At 47.3% G+C, this 19,218-nt stretch overlaps 1 protein-coding gene across 1 annotated transcript in view; it reads right to left on the bottom strand.

Annotated features, from left to right (window-relative positions):
• The window catches only part of BFSP1 (beaded filament structural protein 1), a 37,831-nt gene that overhangs the window by 1,842 nt on the left and 16,771 nt on the right, over positions 1 to 19,218 (bottom strand). The window contains exons 4-7 of the mRNA XM_021700701.1: positions 18,383 to 18,475; positions 13,915 to 14,022; positions 3,552 to 3,772; positions 1,364 to 1,449 (exon numbers count right to left, since the gene is read on the bottom strand). Of these exons, the coding sequence (XP_021556376.1) occupies positions 1,364 to 1,449; positions 3,552 to 3,772; positions 13,915 to 14,022; positions 18,383 to 18,475 (508 nt within the window). The remainder of the gene's footprint in view (positions 1 to 1,363; positions 1,450 to 3,551; positions 3,773 to 13,914; positions 14,023 to 18,382; positions 18,476 to 19,218) is intronic.

The raw sequence follows: 19,218 nt of genomic DNA, 5'->3' as shown, positions 1-19,218 counted from the left end.
AAAGAAAGAAAGAAAGAAAGAAAGAAAGAAAGAAAGAAAGAAAGAAAAGAAGAAGAAAGAAGAAGAAGAAAGAAAGAAAGAAAGAAAGAAAGAAAGAAAGAAAGAAAGAAAGAAAGAAAGAAAAAGAAGAAGAAAGAAAGAAAGAAAGAAAGAAAGAAAGAAAGAAAGAAAGAAAGAAAGAAAGAAAGAAAGAAAGAAAGAAAAGAACAGGAATCCCCTGTTCCCAAGGCCATCTTCATTTCTTCAGACTAGCCAAAAGGAAAAATGGAACGTTCAAGAAAGCATACACAATCTCACCTCACCTCATCCATGAGGCTTTTCAACCTAACCTGCATGCTGATTTTTTTTTTTAACTTTTTCATCTCAAAGGTCTTCTCCATACCCTACCTCCATTAACCAGAGGACTGACAGACAAAGCAAAGGCATCCAGTATGGGGTGACTCAGAGTGCTGAGTGAACAGGGAATGGCAGAAATGAGCCGTGAAGCCATAAGGGAGGAAGAGACATGTCAAAGAAGCCTGCTGGGGGCGGGTATGGGGGCAGGGGGCGCCTGCAGGAACTGCTATGGAATTTCAGGGCCCAGCACAAGAGGAAAAGGCAGGGCCCCTGTTCAAAATCATTAAGAATTTCAAGACAGGGACAGCTGAGCACTAAGCCAAGTGTGCATACAGGGCCCTGGGTGTGGCTGCATGCTTCTAGACCCAGCCCGGGGACGGCTGCCCTTTCCAACACATTCTAACACGGAAACCCCATTTCTACAAACCCCTCTGAGCTTTCTGAGGGACCTGTATTTGAAGGCATTATAGGTATGAGCAATCAATAGCACCATCTTCTCTTCTCCCGAAACACTGTTTGTTCAGCAGTGGGGAGATTTCGCTGTGAGGTAACATCTCTCAAGTGCATGAAACCATCCCCAGAGGACCAAACGTTGACAACAGAAGCCATGCTTGCCAACCAAGCTAGTTCTGCTCGGGGTTGAATGGAAGAGAAATGAGTAGTAATTGAGCATCTACTCTGCCCCAGACACTGGATTAAGCATTTTTGCACAGCAGAGCTCATTTCATTTGCTGAAGCGAACACTAAATTATACTTTCTCCCCAGTGAAATGCTTCAAGTCTGAGGATGCCATTCCCAAGGTGGTCCATCCCCCCATCTGATTTTTCTCCTTGTCAACTTTCTGGCTCAGTCACTCAGCACCTGTGGGAGTGTATCAGAGATGGAGAGAAGACCTCACATAAAACATTAAATTTCCAGATGGATCAGAAGGAAGCATGAATGCTAAGTTCAGGAAGAAAGCTGTTTGATTTTCTTTCCTGCTTTTCCATGATGGAAAACAGCAGAAGCCAGGGTTGAGGAGCATTACCTTTCCCACCAAGCTGAGAACTGAGAGAGGTTCCATGGCTTGGGGTGAACAGGGTGACAGGAGTTTCAATGAAGGCAGAGTTCAGCCTGGAGAAAGAACCAGAAAGACGATGGTCACCATCTTTAATTCATCAAACCAAACAGATAGTCGGGGTAAGAGTGACTCTCTAATGTGAGCAAAAATGAGGAAATCTTTCTCTAGATCAGACTATTCGTGAACCACACATATACTTACACACTAGATGAGGATGGGAAGGATTCTTTGAGCTTAAGTCATAAACTATGAAACACACATATAGGAGAATTGTAAAATGGGAATTGCTTATAATCTAAAAATGCCATTTCTCTGTTGAACAGAGTTTTTGTTTTTGTTTTTTTAATAAAAGAGTAGCCAGCCCAGGGTGAAGTATTTAGGGCAACCAGGATATGATATCTCCAACTCTTTTTAAAAAAATAATATGCATTATATAAAGAGAGAAAAAAATTGATAAAGCAATGGAGATAAAATTGAAACAAGTGGTGAGTCTAAGAAAACAGTGCTCAGGGTTTCTGTGTTCTATGCTTACAACATTTCTATCAACTTGAAATTAGAACAAAATTAGAACTTATGAACAAACTAACAAAAGGGCTATCCGATGACCTTTTTGTGAAGCCTTGCCTCCAAAACAAAAATGTTCACACAGTCACTTAAGTGCCCGTTCAAGATTTATTTTCATGTGTGCAATAAGCATTCACTGTGACATAATATAATTTAGGATTGTGCAACAATCCATTGACCATAACTAGAGAAAGAAAAAGAAAATCTTGCTTTCTCTGCTAAACCTTTGAGCACTTGCAACCAAGATACAGCATCCAGAGTGAAGGAAAGAACTGCTCCTGGTGGAGTAATACTGGGTGCTTCTCTTTTAATTCAGTCTAAATCCCCCAAGTCGGCAAGACTGAATCAAAGAATCACAACTTAATAGACAGTGAAAGTCCTTCTATGAGGTAATTTCTACGAGTCCCCAAACTGCTCTCTGAATGATATCTACAGATACGGACATGGACACAGACACAGATATAGATGATGTAGGCGCCGATCTACAGAATATAGATGCAGACAAAGAGAGAGATGTACATGTACCTGACACAGGTGTGCAAGCAGATGACGTCGGTGCAGGTGTAAGTGTGCACACACTTGAGGATGAGGTAGATCTAGATGACATAGGTATAGATGAAGAATAGGGGTAGGGAGAGGTAGATGAAGATGTAGATGGCGTGGATGTAGGTGTACATGGTGTAGAAGTCGATGATGTAGATGTAGGCGTAGACGATATAAATGATGTAGATAATGTAGCTTTAAGTGTAGATGGACATGTTCATGTGGATGATATGGATGTAAGTGTAGGTGTCTACATGATCATACAGATCATGTAGAGTGATGATGCAGACTGTAGGTGTAGATGATACAGACAGAGAGAGAGATTGAGATAGGGATCGGGAATATGGGATAGGGATAGGAGACAGAGGTAGGGAACAGGGAATAGAGATAGGGATGGGGTAGGAGGTAGGGGATAGGGATTAGAGGTGGGAATAGGGACAGGGGATGGGGATAGGGAAAGAGATAATTTCCCAGCTATCCTGAAGTTAATGGGGCTCAAGTCACAGCTCCATTATGATCAAGACCACCCAGTGAATCGACAGCCATACTACTGACCCAGCCAGGTGACAAAAACAACGATAGCAGCAGCAGTAACAACACCAACACCTCTGAGCAGGTGTTGAGTGCCAGGCACCTCACCTGCAGCATCTCATTAAATACTCCTGGTCATCCTACCGGCTAACGCGTTTACGTCCCCAGAGGCTTGTGGAGCCAAAAGCAAGCTTCTCCGTGAGGTCTTTTGTGACCACCCTTCTTAAAATTTCAAACACTCCCACCATTGCCCTCTGGCCATGCCCTCTCTCCTGTCACCATTTACTCCATGGTGCTTGGCCTCTGTTCCAAAGTCATCCATCAGCTGCCTCCCCAACTAGGATTCCAGCTCCACAAGGCCATGGAGTTGTGTTGCCTCCCCTGCCCCGTCTCCGCCACCTGGAACTGTGCCTGGCACACAGGAAGCACTCCACGAGGACCCATGGAAGAAGCAAATGGCCAGGACAGGGAGAGGGGCACAGTCTGGGGGAGGGGGGGGGCCTGCCTGTGACCACACCTGTTGCCTTCATTCTCAAGGATCCGATGGTACCGCTCCAGCTCGTTCTTCAGTGTCTGCTGGGCAACCACCAGCTGCCGGCAGTCATAGGAAGACTTCTCCAGGCTCCTCTCGGCCTCCTCAATCTCCTTCCGCAGGGTTTCGATCTGTTCATTATAGAGCTGAATCTCGTCATCGTAACACTCATGGGCATCTTTAATAGCTTGTTCCAGGGCCGAGGTCTGTGGGCAAAGACACAGCTGTGAGGAAAGCCATCCTGCCTCTTCCTAAGACACAGGCTTGACCAGGAGAAACTGGGCTCAGGTACCCCGTTTTGTTTGCTTTGCTCCTTTGTTTCTCCACCAGCTTTGTTGTTGGCAATGAATTACTTTGGAATCCTGGAGCCAGAAAGGAACCTGGACACTAGCCAGCCCCAGCCCCCTCTGAAATCTGCCCTTAACAGAGTCTTCCCCAAAGAGAGTCTGAGGATGGAAAGCCCAGAAAATAAAAAGTTAACTGCTGTCCCTGGAATAAAATGTATAATTTGAATAAAGTATATTATTCATATTCTGAGTGAGCATAAATCTGACAGCCAAAAAATAGAAGCACACATACTAAATAGATAAGATGCTATTTTTGCTAAAGTAATGAAGTGGAGGGGGGGGGCGTGTTTCTTGTTCTTATTTAATCACTATGACGCTTTACTTTTGTCCTGATTTCTGATTAGTAGAGTTATATGTTTGGGTAGCTAAAGTGTGCGTGTGCACTTGTGTACACATAAAACAACCTCAGGGTTACACTATTTACATACTAATGCAGGGCTAGTCAAAATTAAGGTAGGACAATAGAAATTTGACAGAATATAAGGTGGACTTCTATTCACTTTAAGAGCTTCTAACACTGCACAAAGAGCCACGTGTGTACTTATTTACAAGTTTAGTATTTATGTAGTCATGACGCTTTTGTGATCTCATTTTCCGAAGTAGGAAAGAATTCACCACGCATTATCAGTCCTCAAAACAAAATGAAACAAACAAACCGAAAAACCACTTCTACCTACAACAGCACATCCCAAAATTCAATGCGAACCACCCGAGGATGTTGTTAAGCTGCAGATACAGACTCAGCAGTTTCTACGATCCTAACCACTTCCCACACGATGCTAAGGGCACTGGTCTATGGACCACACCAGGAGTCAGGGGGGCTGCACTGGTATCTGAGTTCAACGTCATGTATGTCTGCTACAAGGCATTTCATGCATGCAGCTGAATGCGCATACTGGACAACCTAGAGGATGCAATTCCTACGACACCTGATTCCTCACTTTACATACAGATGTGGCCTTGGAACAGTGAAGTTTCCTAAGTGATGACACGTGAAAACTTAGCTTACCATGGTTTTTGGGAATGTGTCTATTGTATCAAGAAGGAAGGAAGGAAAAGAGAAGGAACAAAGGAAGGAGGGGGGAAAGAAAGGAAGGCAGGAAGGAGGGCAGGAGGGAGGGGAGGGAGATGGGAAGGAGGGAAGGAAGGAAGGAAGGAAGGGGTACATATACTCCATACTTTGGGAAGTCGCTTGCCAGCCCGTGTCGTCCCCCGCGTCTGATGCCTGTTCCGTCTCATAGAGGGGTCCCAACGGTGGTGTGATTTCACTCTTCTGACCAGAGCTACAGAACCAGGGCCAGACACAGACTGGCCTATCACATGCTTCCTCTCTGGGGAATTTGTAAAAGGATCTCAGAAACAGCGGTGAGCTGGTGGCAGGTCCACAGAACCCTGGGGCCGCCATCTTTCATAATGTGCATGGAGAAGTTATGAAAAGCAACTCTTCAGAGAGGCAGAGAAATGAAGCCAAAGGGCAGAGACAAACAGAGATGAGAGAGTTTGTGGGAGAGAAGGGAGACAGAGAGTGAGCAGTTAGCTGCCTCAGATCCAAGTTCCTGGTTCCTGCCCCATGCCCTGCTCTCAAATTCCATAAACTACCTTTTATATCCTGTTCCTTTGCGGGGGGTGGGGGGATGGAGGGGGTGGATAGTATCTTTACAGTGGAGAAACCCGGCAGACACCACCTTAACCAAGTGATCCAAGTCACAGCACCGGCAGGAAGACATGCCCACATGATGCTCCCCTGATGAGAAGCACCCAGAAGGACACTCACTTCTGTGCGTTCCAGCCAGGAACACACAGCCTCAGCCTAATCCTGAAAAAAACATCTGGGAGCCCAAAAGGAGGGACATTCCCAAGATAGCTGGCCATCAAGGTCATGAAAGGCAAAGAAAGGCAGGAACTATCCCACATTGGGGTAGACTAAGGAGACACAACACCTAAATGCAAGTAGGACCCACAGTAAAAGATGATGTGGGTAATTTGTGAAATTGTTGTCAAGTCTGTCACAAGGATGGTATCATCGCTAGTTTCCTGGTTTCAATCTCTACACTGTGGTTATCAATTAAGGAGCTAACATTTGGGGAACCTGGGTGAAGAGTATGCAAGAAACCCATGTGCTATTTTTTGCACTTTTGAGAAGTCTAAAATTAGCTCAAAATAGAATTAAAGTGCACTCTTTCCTGTTTAAGCTTGTTTGACTGGGTGTCTGTCCCTCCTGAAAAAACGACTGTTTTAAATTCAAACAGTTACCTGTTATGTCAAATACCAAGGCCTCCCACTAATTCCTGGTGCAGCCGCATGTTCTGACCTACACCAGTATTCACACATTCTAGGAAAGGCTTCCAAGAAATAAGGACTCTAAAAGACCCTTCTGAGGCTCAAATCTCAGAGACAAGAAGCCACCCAGGAATGGAAGAATCCTGAAGTCAGACAGACATTCCTTTTCTACGAAGCAGTCCTGAGAACAAGCCTGGGGGATGCCGGCCGCACTGGGCAGCAGGGAGGGTGCCTCTGATCAAAGCTTACTTTCCTCCCCTGGATACAGGAAAGAGTCCGTGCCCACAGCACCCAGACTTTAAAAGTACGCCTATTCCACAAACAAATATCCAGGGGAAAGAAAGAGATAACAGGGAACCTATAGGATAAAAGAGACTTAAAAGACGCAGAAACCAATTATAACGTGTGGACCTTATTTGGATCGCAATCCAAGTAAACGCTAAAGAATGAAATTGTGGGAAAGACTCCCCATTGGCTGATTCCATTTATATGACAATCTGGAAAAGACAAAGCCAGTGGCTGCCAGGGGTTGGGAGTGAGGTGGGGCAGGGGCTGCCCACGATGCACAGCTCCCCGGGGAATTTCAGGGTGAGGGCACTATCCTGTATCTTGATTGTGGGTGTGGGTACAGTGCTGCATGCACTTGCCATGCAGATGTAACATGTACCGAAAAGGGGGACATTGGCTGTATGCAGACAGCACCTCAGTTAATGATGAGACAATCAGAGATCTGATCCCCGACTGGACATTTGGTGATACTAAAGAAGTACTGTTAATTATTAAAGGTGGGTTCATGGACCCACGTTCTTTTAAAAGGAGCCCTCATCTTTTCGAGAGATCTGTTCAAATACGGCTGGATCAGATGATTTGGTGTCAGGGATTCCTTCAGAATTACATGGGGGTGTGTGGGGGTGTAGGAGGTATAAGAGGGACCATGTGTTGGGGGATGGGGATCTGGGGGCTCATGAGACTGTTTTCTCATTTTTACGTATGTTTGAAGTGTTCCAAAATAGAGTGAAAGCAAAGATTATGTGTAAAGTGAGTCTATTGCCCCCTTTGGGTCTGGGTTCCCTAGCCCAGGGTGGGAATAATGGTTTGTGTTGGCAAGTTCTCACATGCAGCAACTCCTCAGCCTCAGGACCACCTCATGGGGGTGGGGCGATTATGACTCCGCTTTACAGATGAGGAAACAGACACGTGGGCAAAGTGACCTGCCAATCAATACAGGATTCAGAGCCACCTATGCAGGGTCTGAGACCCTTCCTGAAACCATGGGCCCTCCTGCGTCAGCCTCTTCCCAGCTGCAGGAGAGCAGGACACACACACACACACACACTCTCTCTCTCTCTCTCTCTCTCTCCCCGGGCCCTTGGAAAACCCCCAATTCCCACATATCAATTCCCAGCAAGCATCACCAGCATGTTCTCACTGAAGACCTAGGGGACACGGGGTGACCCCCACACAGACTTCTCCCTCCCTGAGCACAAACACTTGGCAAATTTTTAAACGGTAAGTAGGATAGCAACACATTGTCACAAACTAGGACATTAGAAACTAGAAACTTCCAACCTTCCAGGGCAAGTATGATTTTTTTTTTGTATCTCATGGGTCGGTGGTGTGCTGGTAGGAGTAGCTGGGTGGTTGGTTGGTGGCTGTCCTCTGATGGAATCTGCAGGAGGAATGCCTGCCCTGGGAGGAGGCTCTGGGGATGTAAGGTGTCTTCCAATCTCTGACGGGCACTGGTGCTCTGCCTGATTCTGCCTGCGTCCACCAAGAATCCACAGTGTCCAGCGAAGTGCTGAATGAGTTTATAAAACTGGATTTACATCTATGTCAATGTGGTTTTTGCAGCTCAATAATTTAAACTATTCATCAGGGAGCACCTGGGTGGCTCAGTCGGTTAAGCGTCTGCCTTCAGCTCAGGTCATGATCCCAGGGTCCTGGGTTCAAGTTCCGCATCAGGCTCCTTGCTCTGCGGAGAGCCTGCTCCTCCCTCTAACCCTCTCCCCTCTCGTGCTGTTTCTCTCTCTCTCTTTAATAAATAAATAAATAAAATCTTTTTTAAAAAATAAAATAAACTATTCATCAAAAGGAGAAATGTTCAAGAAAAGTATTAAGAGCCCCACTTTCATCAGCTTAAAGGGGGCCAAAGAGATGTCTCTGCATGAGCAAACCTGGCACCAGCTTCACTACCTGAGAATGAGATGTGGCCCCTCCTCCGAGGAGCCCAGAGGCCAGGGTGGGAGGTGGCTCGCTCATAGAGACATGCCCAAGGCATCACAAAGCACATGGAGACCCTCGGATGCTGGAGGATGTCAGAGAAGGCCAGTCCTAGGTACCAAAGAAGAGAAGGTTCTTCTGGAAAGAGGAGAAGTGATGAGCCAAGGGGCAGGTGCCAGAAATCACAGGAGGGTCAAGAGAGGAAGAGAAGTGAGAGCAGCCCACTCACATCTCTGGGTTTCGTGGAGGGGAGCAGCCTCACAGAAACTGGAGAGAGAGGTGGGTAGAAGGGGTGGGCCGTGCCGCAACTTGACCTTCATCCTGAGCAAAGGTGACTGCTTTGTTTCTCCTTGGACTGTTGACACCCTTCTGAGATCAGCTGCAGGTGGGAGCCACACCATGCGCTGCTCAGTACTCCCTGAACCTCATCTGGAGCTTGGCGATCAAGGCTGAATGAAGGAGTCAGTATTCGAGCACAGCTGTGGGGCCTGCTTTTGCACAGCAGGGGTCAACAGGGACCCAGGACAGTGCCTAGCAGTGAGCCCCCATCCAGAGTGGTGACCTCCTGCTTCAGTCCTCTTAGGCCCCCGGATGCCTTAGGCCCCCGGATGCCTTTGGGTCCAAGGTCGTTTATAAAAAGGAAACGGGTTCCTTTTTCTCCACATCCTCGCCAACACGTGTTGTTTCTTGTGTTTTTGATTTTAGCCATTCTGACAGGTATGAGGTGACATCTCACTGTGGTTTTGATTTACATCTCCCTGCTGATCAGTGATGTTGTGCTCAACATCATCTGTTTGGTCTACAAAGAGTAGACCTTCACCAGTGTTCAAACACTTTTCATCTGTCTGTCTCCTGTATGTCTTCTTTGGAAAAATCTCTATTCAGGTCCTCTGCCCATTTTTAATTGGATTAGTTGTTTTTTGGTGTTGAGTTGTGGCAATTCTTTATCTATTTTGGATATTAACCCATCATCAGACACATCATTTGCAACTATTCGGTAGGTGAATGGATAAAAATGAATGGAATATTACTGTCATAAAAAAAAGAATGAAATCTTGCCATTTGCAACAACAGGGATGGAGCTAGAAGGTATAATATTAAGTGAAATAAGTCAGTCAGAGAAAAACAAATACCATAAGATTTCCCTCATGGAATTTAAGAAACAAAAGAAATGAACAAACAAAGGAAAAAAACCAAACAAAGAAAACAGACTCTTAACTATAGACAACAAACTGATAGTTATCAGAGGGGCGGTGGGGGGGGGGGGGTAATGGGCAAAACAGATAAAGGGGATTAAGAGTACACTTGTCTTGATGGGCACTGATGCATAGAATTGTTGCATCATTACACTGTACTCGTGAAGTTAACATCGGCTGTATATTAATTATACTTCAATTTTAAAAGAGGGAAAAAAATTTTTAAAAAGGAAATGGAAGAAATCAAGTATTCTTCACTGATTACATGCTCTTACCAAAATCTACCACTAGATGGCGCGAGGCAACTTTAATGAGAAGTGATAACCAGGGGGGTTTACTCCTCCCAAGTAATACAGGACCTTTTTCACTTTCCTGTCACAGAAACTCTCAGTCAATGTGATTAGGGAGCCAGAAGTGCCTGTCCCTTTTCTTCCACCTCTAGGAAGTGCCATCCCAGTGGTCTCATGCATGGGCTGTGTTGGGCTTCAAAGAAGGGGCTGTCAGCTCTAATGGAGGATGCTATTCCTTCTATCCTGTGGACTAGGGTTCTCAAACTTGAGTCTGCACAACCACCCGGAGGGCTTGTTAAAACAGAGATTGCTGGGCCCCATCCCAAAGTTCCTGACTCAATAGGTCTGGGATGAGCTTGTGAATGTGCATGTCTGACAAGTTCCCAGGTGATGCTGATGCTGCCGGTTTAGGGACCTCACCCTGAGGACCATGCTATGGAGGATTCTGGAAGCATCAGATGCTCTAACCAGAGGCAGAACCAGATGCAGTGGTTCTGCCAGGTTGGAGCCCTCAGGCTGCAAGGAGTTCTCCCTCTCCCACCCTCCTCACTTGTCCCCAGTCATAGCATTGGCCCTACTGAGGGGCTAAGCCACCAAATCTACCTTGGAGACCCTCAGCTCGGCTACTCCATTGGGAAGCCTCTAAAACCTTTCAAAATCAGCAAAAAAGCCAGCCATGAGCATCTCCTGAATAGGCTATGGAAGGAAGGCCCAAGCCAGGGACTCAGGTGGACCAGATGTAGAACATTCTGACCCAACTGGGGCCCACCCTTATACCAGTGTTCTCAAAGTTCCTGGATCAGAGGCATCATCACCTGGAAACTCAGAAATGCACATTCTTGGGCCACACTCCAGAACTACTGAGTCAGAACCTCTTGGGTGGGCCCAGCCATATCTGTGTTTTAATAAGAGCTAATTAGGCAGACTTCTGGTACCCATGACCATTGCCCCTTAGCTTTATGCCCATGAATGTTATGTTACACAGCAAAAGGGACTCTGCAGATGTGATTAAGGTTCTTAATCAGCTGACCTTCAAAAATAGGGAGATTATCATAGATTATTCCTGATCATATGAGCCCTTAAAAGCAGAAGTCAGAGAGATTAGATGCATGAGAAAAATTCTATGCACTGTTGCTGGATTTGAGGATGGAGGGGGCCATGTGCCAAGAGACGTGGGCGGCCTTTAAGAACAACTCCTGGCCGACAGACAGCAAAGAACTGGGGTCCTCCATCCCACCTGCACACAGAGTTGACTCTTGCCAACAACATGAATGAGACTGGAAGATCCTCCACCAAGAGCCTCCAGATAAGAAGGTCAGCCAACACCTTTATATCAGCCTTGTGAGACCCAGAGCAGAAAAAACCAACCAAGCCTGCCCAGACTTCTAACCCTGGAAGTGTGGGATAAAGGACTGTTGTTTCAAGCCCTTGCATGTATCGAAATTCACTAGAGCAGCGAGAGAAAACTAATACAACTTGTGTTTCATTAGCTCCACCGCTAGATTTATTTAATATAAGCGCATCGATTATGATATAGAAAATGACTGGTAATATTCTGATAACTGTCTCAATAGAATTGGTTTCCTTTTAATTATACATACTTTATTTTTATTCTATGCCCTTAACATTGTTCTGAGAAGTGGTCCATGGGCTTCACCAGGTGGCTGGGGGGTGGTGGGTCATGGCACAGAAAAAGAGAAGACCCCCAATTTAGAGAGACAACAACATCAGAGTAAGACCAGTAAGTCTTTCTGCAGCAGCTATGGGTGGGGACAGGCAGCCAAGCAGACAGACTGATTTCATAGTCTCCGAAACTAGGTTAATCCGTGATGAAAGGTCTTACTTTTACATTCAACAAATACATATATGTACATAGAGACAAAAACATTTATGCCCTAGAATTGGAACTTACCACGTCAGACTGGGCTCTTTCATTTTCTCATTATCTAGGGCAGGGTTTTCAACTTTGTTGCCACGGCCACAGGAAAAGCCACATTTTACGTCACAAACCACAGACATCACACAAATGTGTGTGTGTGTGTGTGCATCTGAACAAATATATATATTTAAATATGCAAACATATATATTTAAAACACAGTTTTCACAAAACAAATCCCACCATTACTAGCCATGCACTCGGTTATTTCTTATTGTAGCTTAGTCTAGTGTTGTCAATTTCTTCTTTTTTTAATGCCAGTCAATTCTGCCGAATTCATTTTACCACCCAATGATGAATGGTAAACAGTGGTTTGGAAAACACTGGTCTCAAGGACCAGTGGGCTTGCGTCCACTTCTCCAATTTCTCATTCACACAAACACACACACACATACACACAAACACGCACACATATACACATACACACAGATACACAAATTTATATACACATACAAATATATACATGCACACCTATACATATATGTATATAACATGCACACATACACACATGCACACACATACACATGCATACCTACACACATAAACATATATACATACACACGGATGCAAACACACACACACACCACATACTCATGCTCGCTCCATTCTTCCAGGGCCTCAGAGGAAACCACTAACTACCAAGTCACCAAAATGGTGTGTCTGGTCCCTGAGCCATGGTTTGTCATGAGAAGGATGAGCTTAAAGGCAGTGCTCAATTTCTCGAGGTGTGATCTTTACCTCGGGAGAAAATCACCAGACCCCAGTTTGCTTTCAGTGGCCCCTGAGAGTTGCTGCAGAGTGACAGGTTTGTGCAGTGGGCGATGGGACAGAAATGAAGATTCTGGAACTCCACGGTCCCAAAACAGATCCTGGGCAGATCTGGAGGGCACTGAATAGCTACAAAAGCACCAGATCCATTGTGGCTTTAACTTCTGATTTTGCAGGCATTGAAGGGATAGAGACAGAGTAACATTTAATGTTCCAGGTTTCCTAAATAGTCCAATTTTTCAAACTTTTTGTTCTCTTGTACCCTATGTGTACTTGTCAAACCAAATGTCAATTTATTTTTAGATTTAGAAAATGCAGGTGCAGAGTATAGGAAAATTTAGTATTTTAACCCAATGTGCCCCATCAGAATGGTACAGTAATGAGAGAAAGAAAACTGGAAGGAATCAGGGGGATGAGCTATGAAGCTCGTTAACCAAGAAGGAAGGCCACAGAAAGAGGAGTGAGTTCTTCTGGTGACTTTAGTTTTCAAACTAAGCCTCACCAAAAAAAAAAAAAGGAGGGGGTAGAAATGGGAGCTTTATGCTAACAAATTCTGAGCAGAAGCAAACACCAACACAAGCCTGTAATCAAATTCCAAAGGAGAGGGTGCCTGGGTGGCTCAGTAGTTTAAGCGTCTGCCTTTGACTCAGGTCATGATCCCGAGGTCCTGGGATCAAGTCCTGTGTTGGGCTCCTTGCTCAGTGGGGAGTCTGCTTCTCTCTCTCCCTCTGCCCCTCCCCCCACACATGCTTGCTTTCTCTCTCTCTCAAAAATAAATACATTTTTTAAATCTTAAAAAAAAATCTGCCAAAGGAGAGATGTTAGGTCATGAAACGAGAAAGAGGAAGCATAGATTTGACCAACTAGAGGATAAAAATTCCAATAAGTATCCATCTCTTCTTATTTTTAACAACAAGATTAAACTGGGCAAAACAAATCGACCTGCAGAAGGCTTGGTGGGGAGAGTGGCACAAGGGGAACCTCTGAGGCTCCTGGAATTAGCATGACCCATTATCCCTGCTTGGCCAGGACTTTGCCAGTTTGGGCATGGAAGTCCTCCATCCTGGGAAACCCTTGGTCAAAGCAGGACAGCTGGTCACACTACTCAGAAAAGCCGGTTTCTGGCTCTGAGCACTGGACACACAGGTGTGTTGAGTTTGTGAGAATTCCCCACCCCCCACCCAGCTGGATACTTGTACACTTTTCTGCACGCTCAGGACACCTGAATACAGTGTGCTATAAAACCTGATTCACATGTGTGGTGTGAATGCCCAATGGTGAGCAGCGGACACGAGGGGGTGGAGCCATACCTGGGCCTGTAGCTCCGTCCTCTGGGCCTGCAGGAGGGACACCACCTCCCGGCCCTCCTCCAGCTGACTCTGCAGGGCGGCGGCCTCCCGTTCTGTCAGGAGCTTCTCCTGTACAAAAAGGCCAGACTCAGCATGCACATGCACTTGATGTGTGAGGAAATCCACAGGGAAAGGGGGCAAAGAAGGTTCTTCAGGTTCGTGTCCCCTTGCCCAAACTCATATGCTGAAGCCCTGCCCCCAATATGGGGCCTTCGGGAGGTGATGAGATCTACATGAGGTCATGAGGATGGGGCACTCGTGGTGGGGTTAGTGTCCTTACAGGAAGAGGAGGAGACACCTGAGTGCTCTCTCTCTCTCCCCAAGATGCACCAAGGAAAGGCCATGTGAGGACCCACCAAGAAGGTGGCTGTCTACAAACCAGGAAGGAGGCCCTCATCAAGAGCCGAATCTGCCAGCAGCCTGATCTTGGACTTGCAGCCTCCAGGGCTGTGAGAAACAAATGTCTGCTGTTTGCTCGTCCCTGGCTGTGCTGTCACCGCGCCCGAGCTGACTAAGCCAGGCCCATGGCGGCCACCCTTAAGTTCTGCCTGTTCACGGTCTTCAGAGTCTGAACCATAAACACTAGGAGCGTAAATCGCCGGAGACCCACATTTTAGACCTGGCTGTGCCATAAACTGGCTAAGAGACTCTGGACAAGGCACTGTCTCCTTCTATAAAAAGGAAAGCTGGGAATGCCGACTCTCGCTGGGCTCTGTCGTCTGTCCCTGCAGGTGGCACGGTCAGTCTGTGCCCTGGGCTGTCGACGGTGCCGAGATGTCACGGCCGCACCAGGCTGTCGGGCTCCAGGGACCACAGGGCAGTAGGGGCCCCAGGGGAGCTGCCCCGCCCTCTCCCCACTCGCGGAGCGACATGGGAGAAGATCCGTCCTCAACCGCTCCACACAGGCTGAGCCGGCGCCCTTTTCCAACCGGTCCCTCCACTGTCTGTCCAAGAACATCCAAATCCCTTGGCAAGAGCCCGCCTCTGCCTCAAGAGCAATGCCTTCTGACACGGAGCGCGCTGCCTCCCCGCCAGGCAAACCTCGAACACCGAGCACGAGCCCCGTGCCCCCTGCCCAAAGCCGCACAGGTGAGGCAGCCCCCCGCTTGCCCTCACTGTGAAAAGGGGCTGGAGCCACAAGAGGGGCACGGAGACAGCTAGAGCAGGACAGACAGACAGACAGACGTGCACAGAGGGAGCCCGTGTGGGCCCGGGGCCACGCCCGATCCCGGGGCGGGGGCGGGGCGCGGAATCGGAGGCGTAACTGCAGAAGGCCCTCCTCGGCTCTGCGCGCTTACTCCAGAGCCCGTTTGGCCCCGTGTTTCTCAGTGCACGGGGGGCATGCTTTCTCTCCGCCTGGCTCTGTGTCTCTCCCTGCGTCTCAGGCTCTGCTTCTCTCTCTGTCTCCGTCTTCTTTGTTTCTCTGTGTCTTGGTCCCCACCTCCCTGCCTCAAAGATGCGGACAAGGGGGTGGCTGAGGGCAGAAGGGGACTCACGTCCCCCAGTGCCAGCACGTGGAAGATGTGCATATACGCCACACTTCGCCAATTCTAGGCCTGCAGCCTCGGGAGAGAAGCAGACACAATGCCCAGACACTGCATCTGCCAGAGCCCTGCCTGCTTGCCTGGCCCTGTCTCTCCTCACTGCCCAGCTCCTATTCATCTTACACACCTCCTCACGCCCACCCAAGGGGGCACAGGAGACCCTCGGATACAAGAAAGACAGCCCAGCTGCTGTCAGCTGGTAGCTGGCACTCATCACCGGGCCGTGATGCTCCCTCTTATAAACTTGCAAATGAGCTCCCCGCCCAGTATCCAAAGATGTCACTCCAGGACCATGGGGGAATGAGACAGAAACAAGACCATTCCGTGTCTGAGCACGAACAAAAATCACCAAACCTCCTCTCCCCCACTAACACAAGCGATGCTGCTTGATCACCAAGTACTGCCTCCCAGGTACAAATTACAGGGATGCTCAGTCATAGCACCAGCCCTCTCCTGAGGGCACCCAACCCAGAGCAGGGCCCTGCTTAACTGATCCCACCGGCAGATCACCTAACACAGGCCTCAATCCTCTCACACGTCCCTCCTCCACTGAGACACCCTGCAAGTCTCCACGGGGTACCCCCTCCCTTGCTGCAGTGAATAATTCACCCAGCTTTATTTGACCACAGATGCATCTCCAGTGGCCTCTGGCTAGAGGGCACTGACATGATGCTTTACTGACACATTAACCGGGTGAGCGGTGTTCCTTGAACAACACTAACTGTATCCTCATTTTGCAAAGGTGACTCACACATTTTCTAGGTAACAAGAGTCAATGAAACAAACCTGAAAGGGACCATCTATCTCATATATAGAATTTTTAAGCACAGATTAATAAAGAATGTGATGCTTTCTGAATCTGTTTCTCCCAGGGAGGTCTTGCTAAAAGGGCAGATTCTGACTCAGTGGGTCTGTACTCAGGCTGGAGATTCTGCACTTCTAACTAGCTCCCAGAGGACACTAAGATCACTGATGCTCTCAGAGTGGGGCCAGACACTCTCTATATTCTTACGATTCAGAAGAATTGTGTTACAAGAAAACAGAGGATACGATTTAAAAGGTGTGCTTTGGTGTAAAACACTTTTGAACCAGAGGGAAAAATGAGTATGCACGATAAAAATAAGGTATCTGGAAAGAAATCTCTGACAAAGAAAATTAAGGCATCAGGAGAAGCTATTTTAGGTCTTTGTGGAAACCTCAGTTATACCAATATGGACAGCAGGCACCTGAAATGGTCACTGGCGGGCAATTCGGACGAAAATATTCCCAAGAACAAGCAACTTTCCTTGGCAGAGTTTTAAAGTGTCCTCTGGGGCGCCTGGGTGGCTCAGTCAGTTAAGCATACGACTCTTGATTTCGGATCAGGTCAGGATCTCAGGGTCGTGAGATCGAGTCCCGCATTGGGCTCCATGCCCAGGGTGGCACCTGCTTACGGTTCTTTCTCTCCTCTGCCCCTCCCCCTGCCCCTCCTCCCACATGAGCTCTGTGCCTTCTGACACACCCCCTGCCCCTCCCCCTGCCACTCCCCCTGCCCCTCCTCCCACATGTGCTCTGTGCCTTCTGACACTGATTATAAATAAATAAATCTTAAAAAAATAATAATAAAGTGTCTTCTAAAAGCAAATGCTGGGGTTTCTTCGGCTTTGAAATAATAAAAAAATTAAAACAAAAAGACTCAAGCAGCCAGTTCCCCTGGCCCACAGGTCCTGCAGCTTGTCTGCACTCTGCTCTGGGAGCTTCTAAATGAGGGGGTCAGGGCTCCACCTGCCAGGCAGCTGATTAACTGACTTGGGTGTGGTCTAGGCAGACTTGCAGGTGAGTCCAAGTGTCTCTAGGGTTGAGCACCACTGTCCTAAGTCATCCTTGCAAAATACCCAGAATCTCACCAGTTGACCAGTCCACCAAACCTTGTATCAGCCTAACACAACCTCTGGAAAAGGGGCACCGTGACATTTTTGTCGTAATCTGCATTATTATCCGTTGATTTTTACATGTCTCAGGTTAGGCATCACAAAATCCATTAAGCCACATTAGGGAAAAACTATGCCAGCAGCTAGAGAGCTAAAGGAAGAAGGAATGTGGAACGTTATATCAGAAATAAGGTTTTTACATCCAAATTCACATTTTTTAAAAAATCAGCTCCTGTAATCTCTTATTTTTCCCCCGTAGTTTTCATCCCACAGACTCACATATTCATTAACAGAGGCCAACCTTGAAAATACAGTTTCGAATTGTGGGGGGCTCTCTGTATTCAAAGTTCATGGTCAAGTTGATAAGGAAAATAAGAAAACAGACAATTTTTTAAAAATCGGCAAACGATTTTATCAGATACCGCAACAAAGAAGCTACACAGATGGCAAAGAAGCCCACGAAAAGATTCTCAACGTCATTAGTCATCAGGGGACTCAGTTAAAACCACAGTGAGATATACTGCATACCTGTTAGAAGAGCCAAAAGCAAAAACAAAACCAAACCCCGACATACCAGTGCTGGCTACGACCTACGACACAAAGCAACAGAAACTCTCACACGTTCATTGCTGATGAGCCGCAACGATGCAAACCGCTTTGGGAAATAGTCTGGCAGTTTCTTATGAACTACACAAGGAAGAGCAGCCCATAATACTCAAGAACAAATGCCTAAGACAATGGTCAGGGACACACTTTGTGTCCTCAGCTGTCTAAACACCAGTGTTCCCAGTCTGAGTAAAAGAACAGAAGGGTAAACTTCAAATGTATGCAGAGTGAGAGTGGGGCCAGTGAGCCCAGTGCAGCTCGGAGCCCAGTCTGACCTGACGCCTCACCTGGGTCTCTGTACTAGGCCCTTGGGGGGGTAAGAGGCATCCCCAGATGTGCCTTCCCTGCAGCTGGGGCTCCGATTCTTACCTCTCTCATACCACTTGTAATGGCAGATGCTTGAGGGGTGGTCTGGACAATCTGCTGCAGGATGGTGACATAGGTCTGAATTTCCAGAAGATTCTGTTGGGGGAAGGAAAGCATTCTCATTAAAACCTGAGCTGCTTGAGATTTTGCCTCCAGGACCAGGTGACCCCAGGGATGAATGCTTTCACATGTTCACCATCACAGACAGGACAGACTGTGACCTGAGCAGCAGACATTTTAATCTTCACAAGAGTAAGGGGGCAGATAAAGAAACTGAGGCTTGATTGGTCTCGCCATTTCCCTTCAGTGACATGGATGCTTTGCTGCTGGTTTTCCTAGAGCCCAGGATGGCACAGCTATGAGAGAAAAGCAGAGACGGAGAACAAAGAGGCCCCCACAGGGTACAAAGGACCCTTTCTGATCCCAGAACAGGGCAGTGGTTCAAAGGATGGTCAGTCAATCCCAGACTAAATCACTTACTAGCTGGATGTGGTCTTGAGTAAGTGATTTAAACCACCTAATGCTCAGGGTTTTGCATATAAGAGGACTACCAATCTGGTCACAGTGCCTGATCCCCTTTCCCAGCAGAGCACCTGTGCCCAGCTCTGTGTGTGAGAGCACATCGCAGAGAATTGCCCTTGGCCAGACAATGGTCCAAGAAGCAATACCCGCAAACCCACCTCGCCCTGACCCGAATCAATGACTCCTTGGCACAGGAATACAAAAAGCCAACCCTCTTGCCTCAAGGTGGGACCAACCCTGTGGAGCAATCATACTCCAGAACCCTCCATGGGGTCAGGCTGAGGCCAGACTCCAGCTAAGCCCAGACCCCTGCGCCC

Source organism: Neomonachus schauinslandi, chromosome 10, assembly GCF_002201575.2.
Source record: "Neomonachus schauinslandi chromosome 10, ASM220157v2, whole genome shotgun sequence".
Classification (NCBI taxonomy): domain Eukaryota; kingdom Metazoa; phylum Chordata; class Mammalia; order Carnivora; family Phocidae; genus Neomonachus; species Neomonachus schauinslandi.
This window is presented reverse-complemented; position numbering and strand designations above follow the sequence as displayed.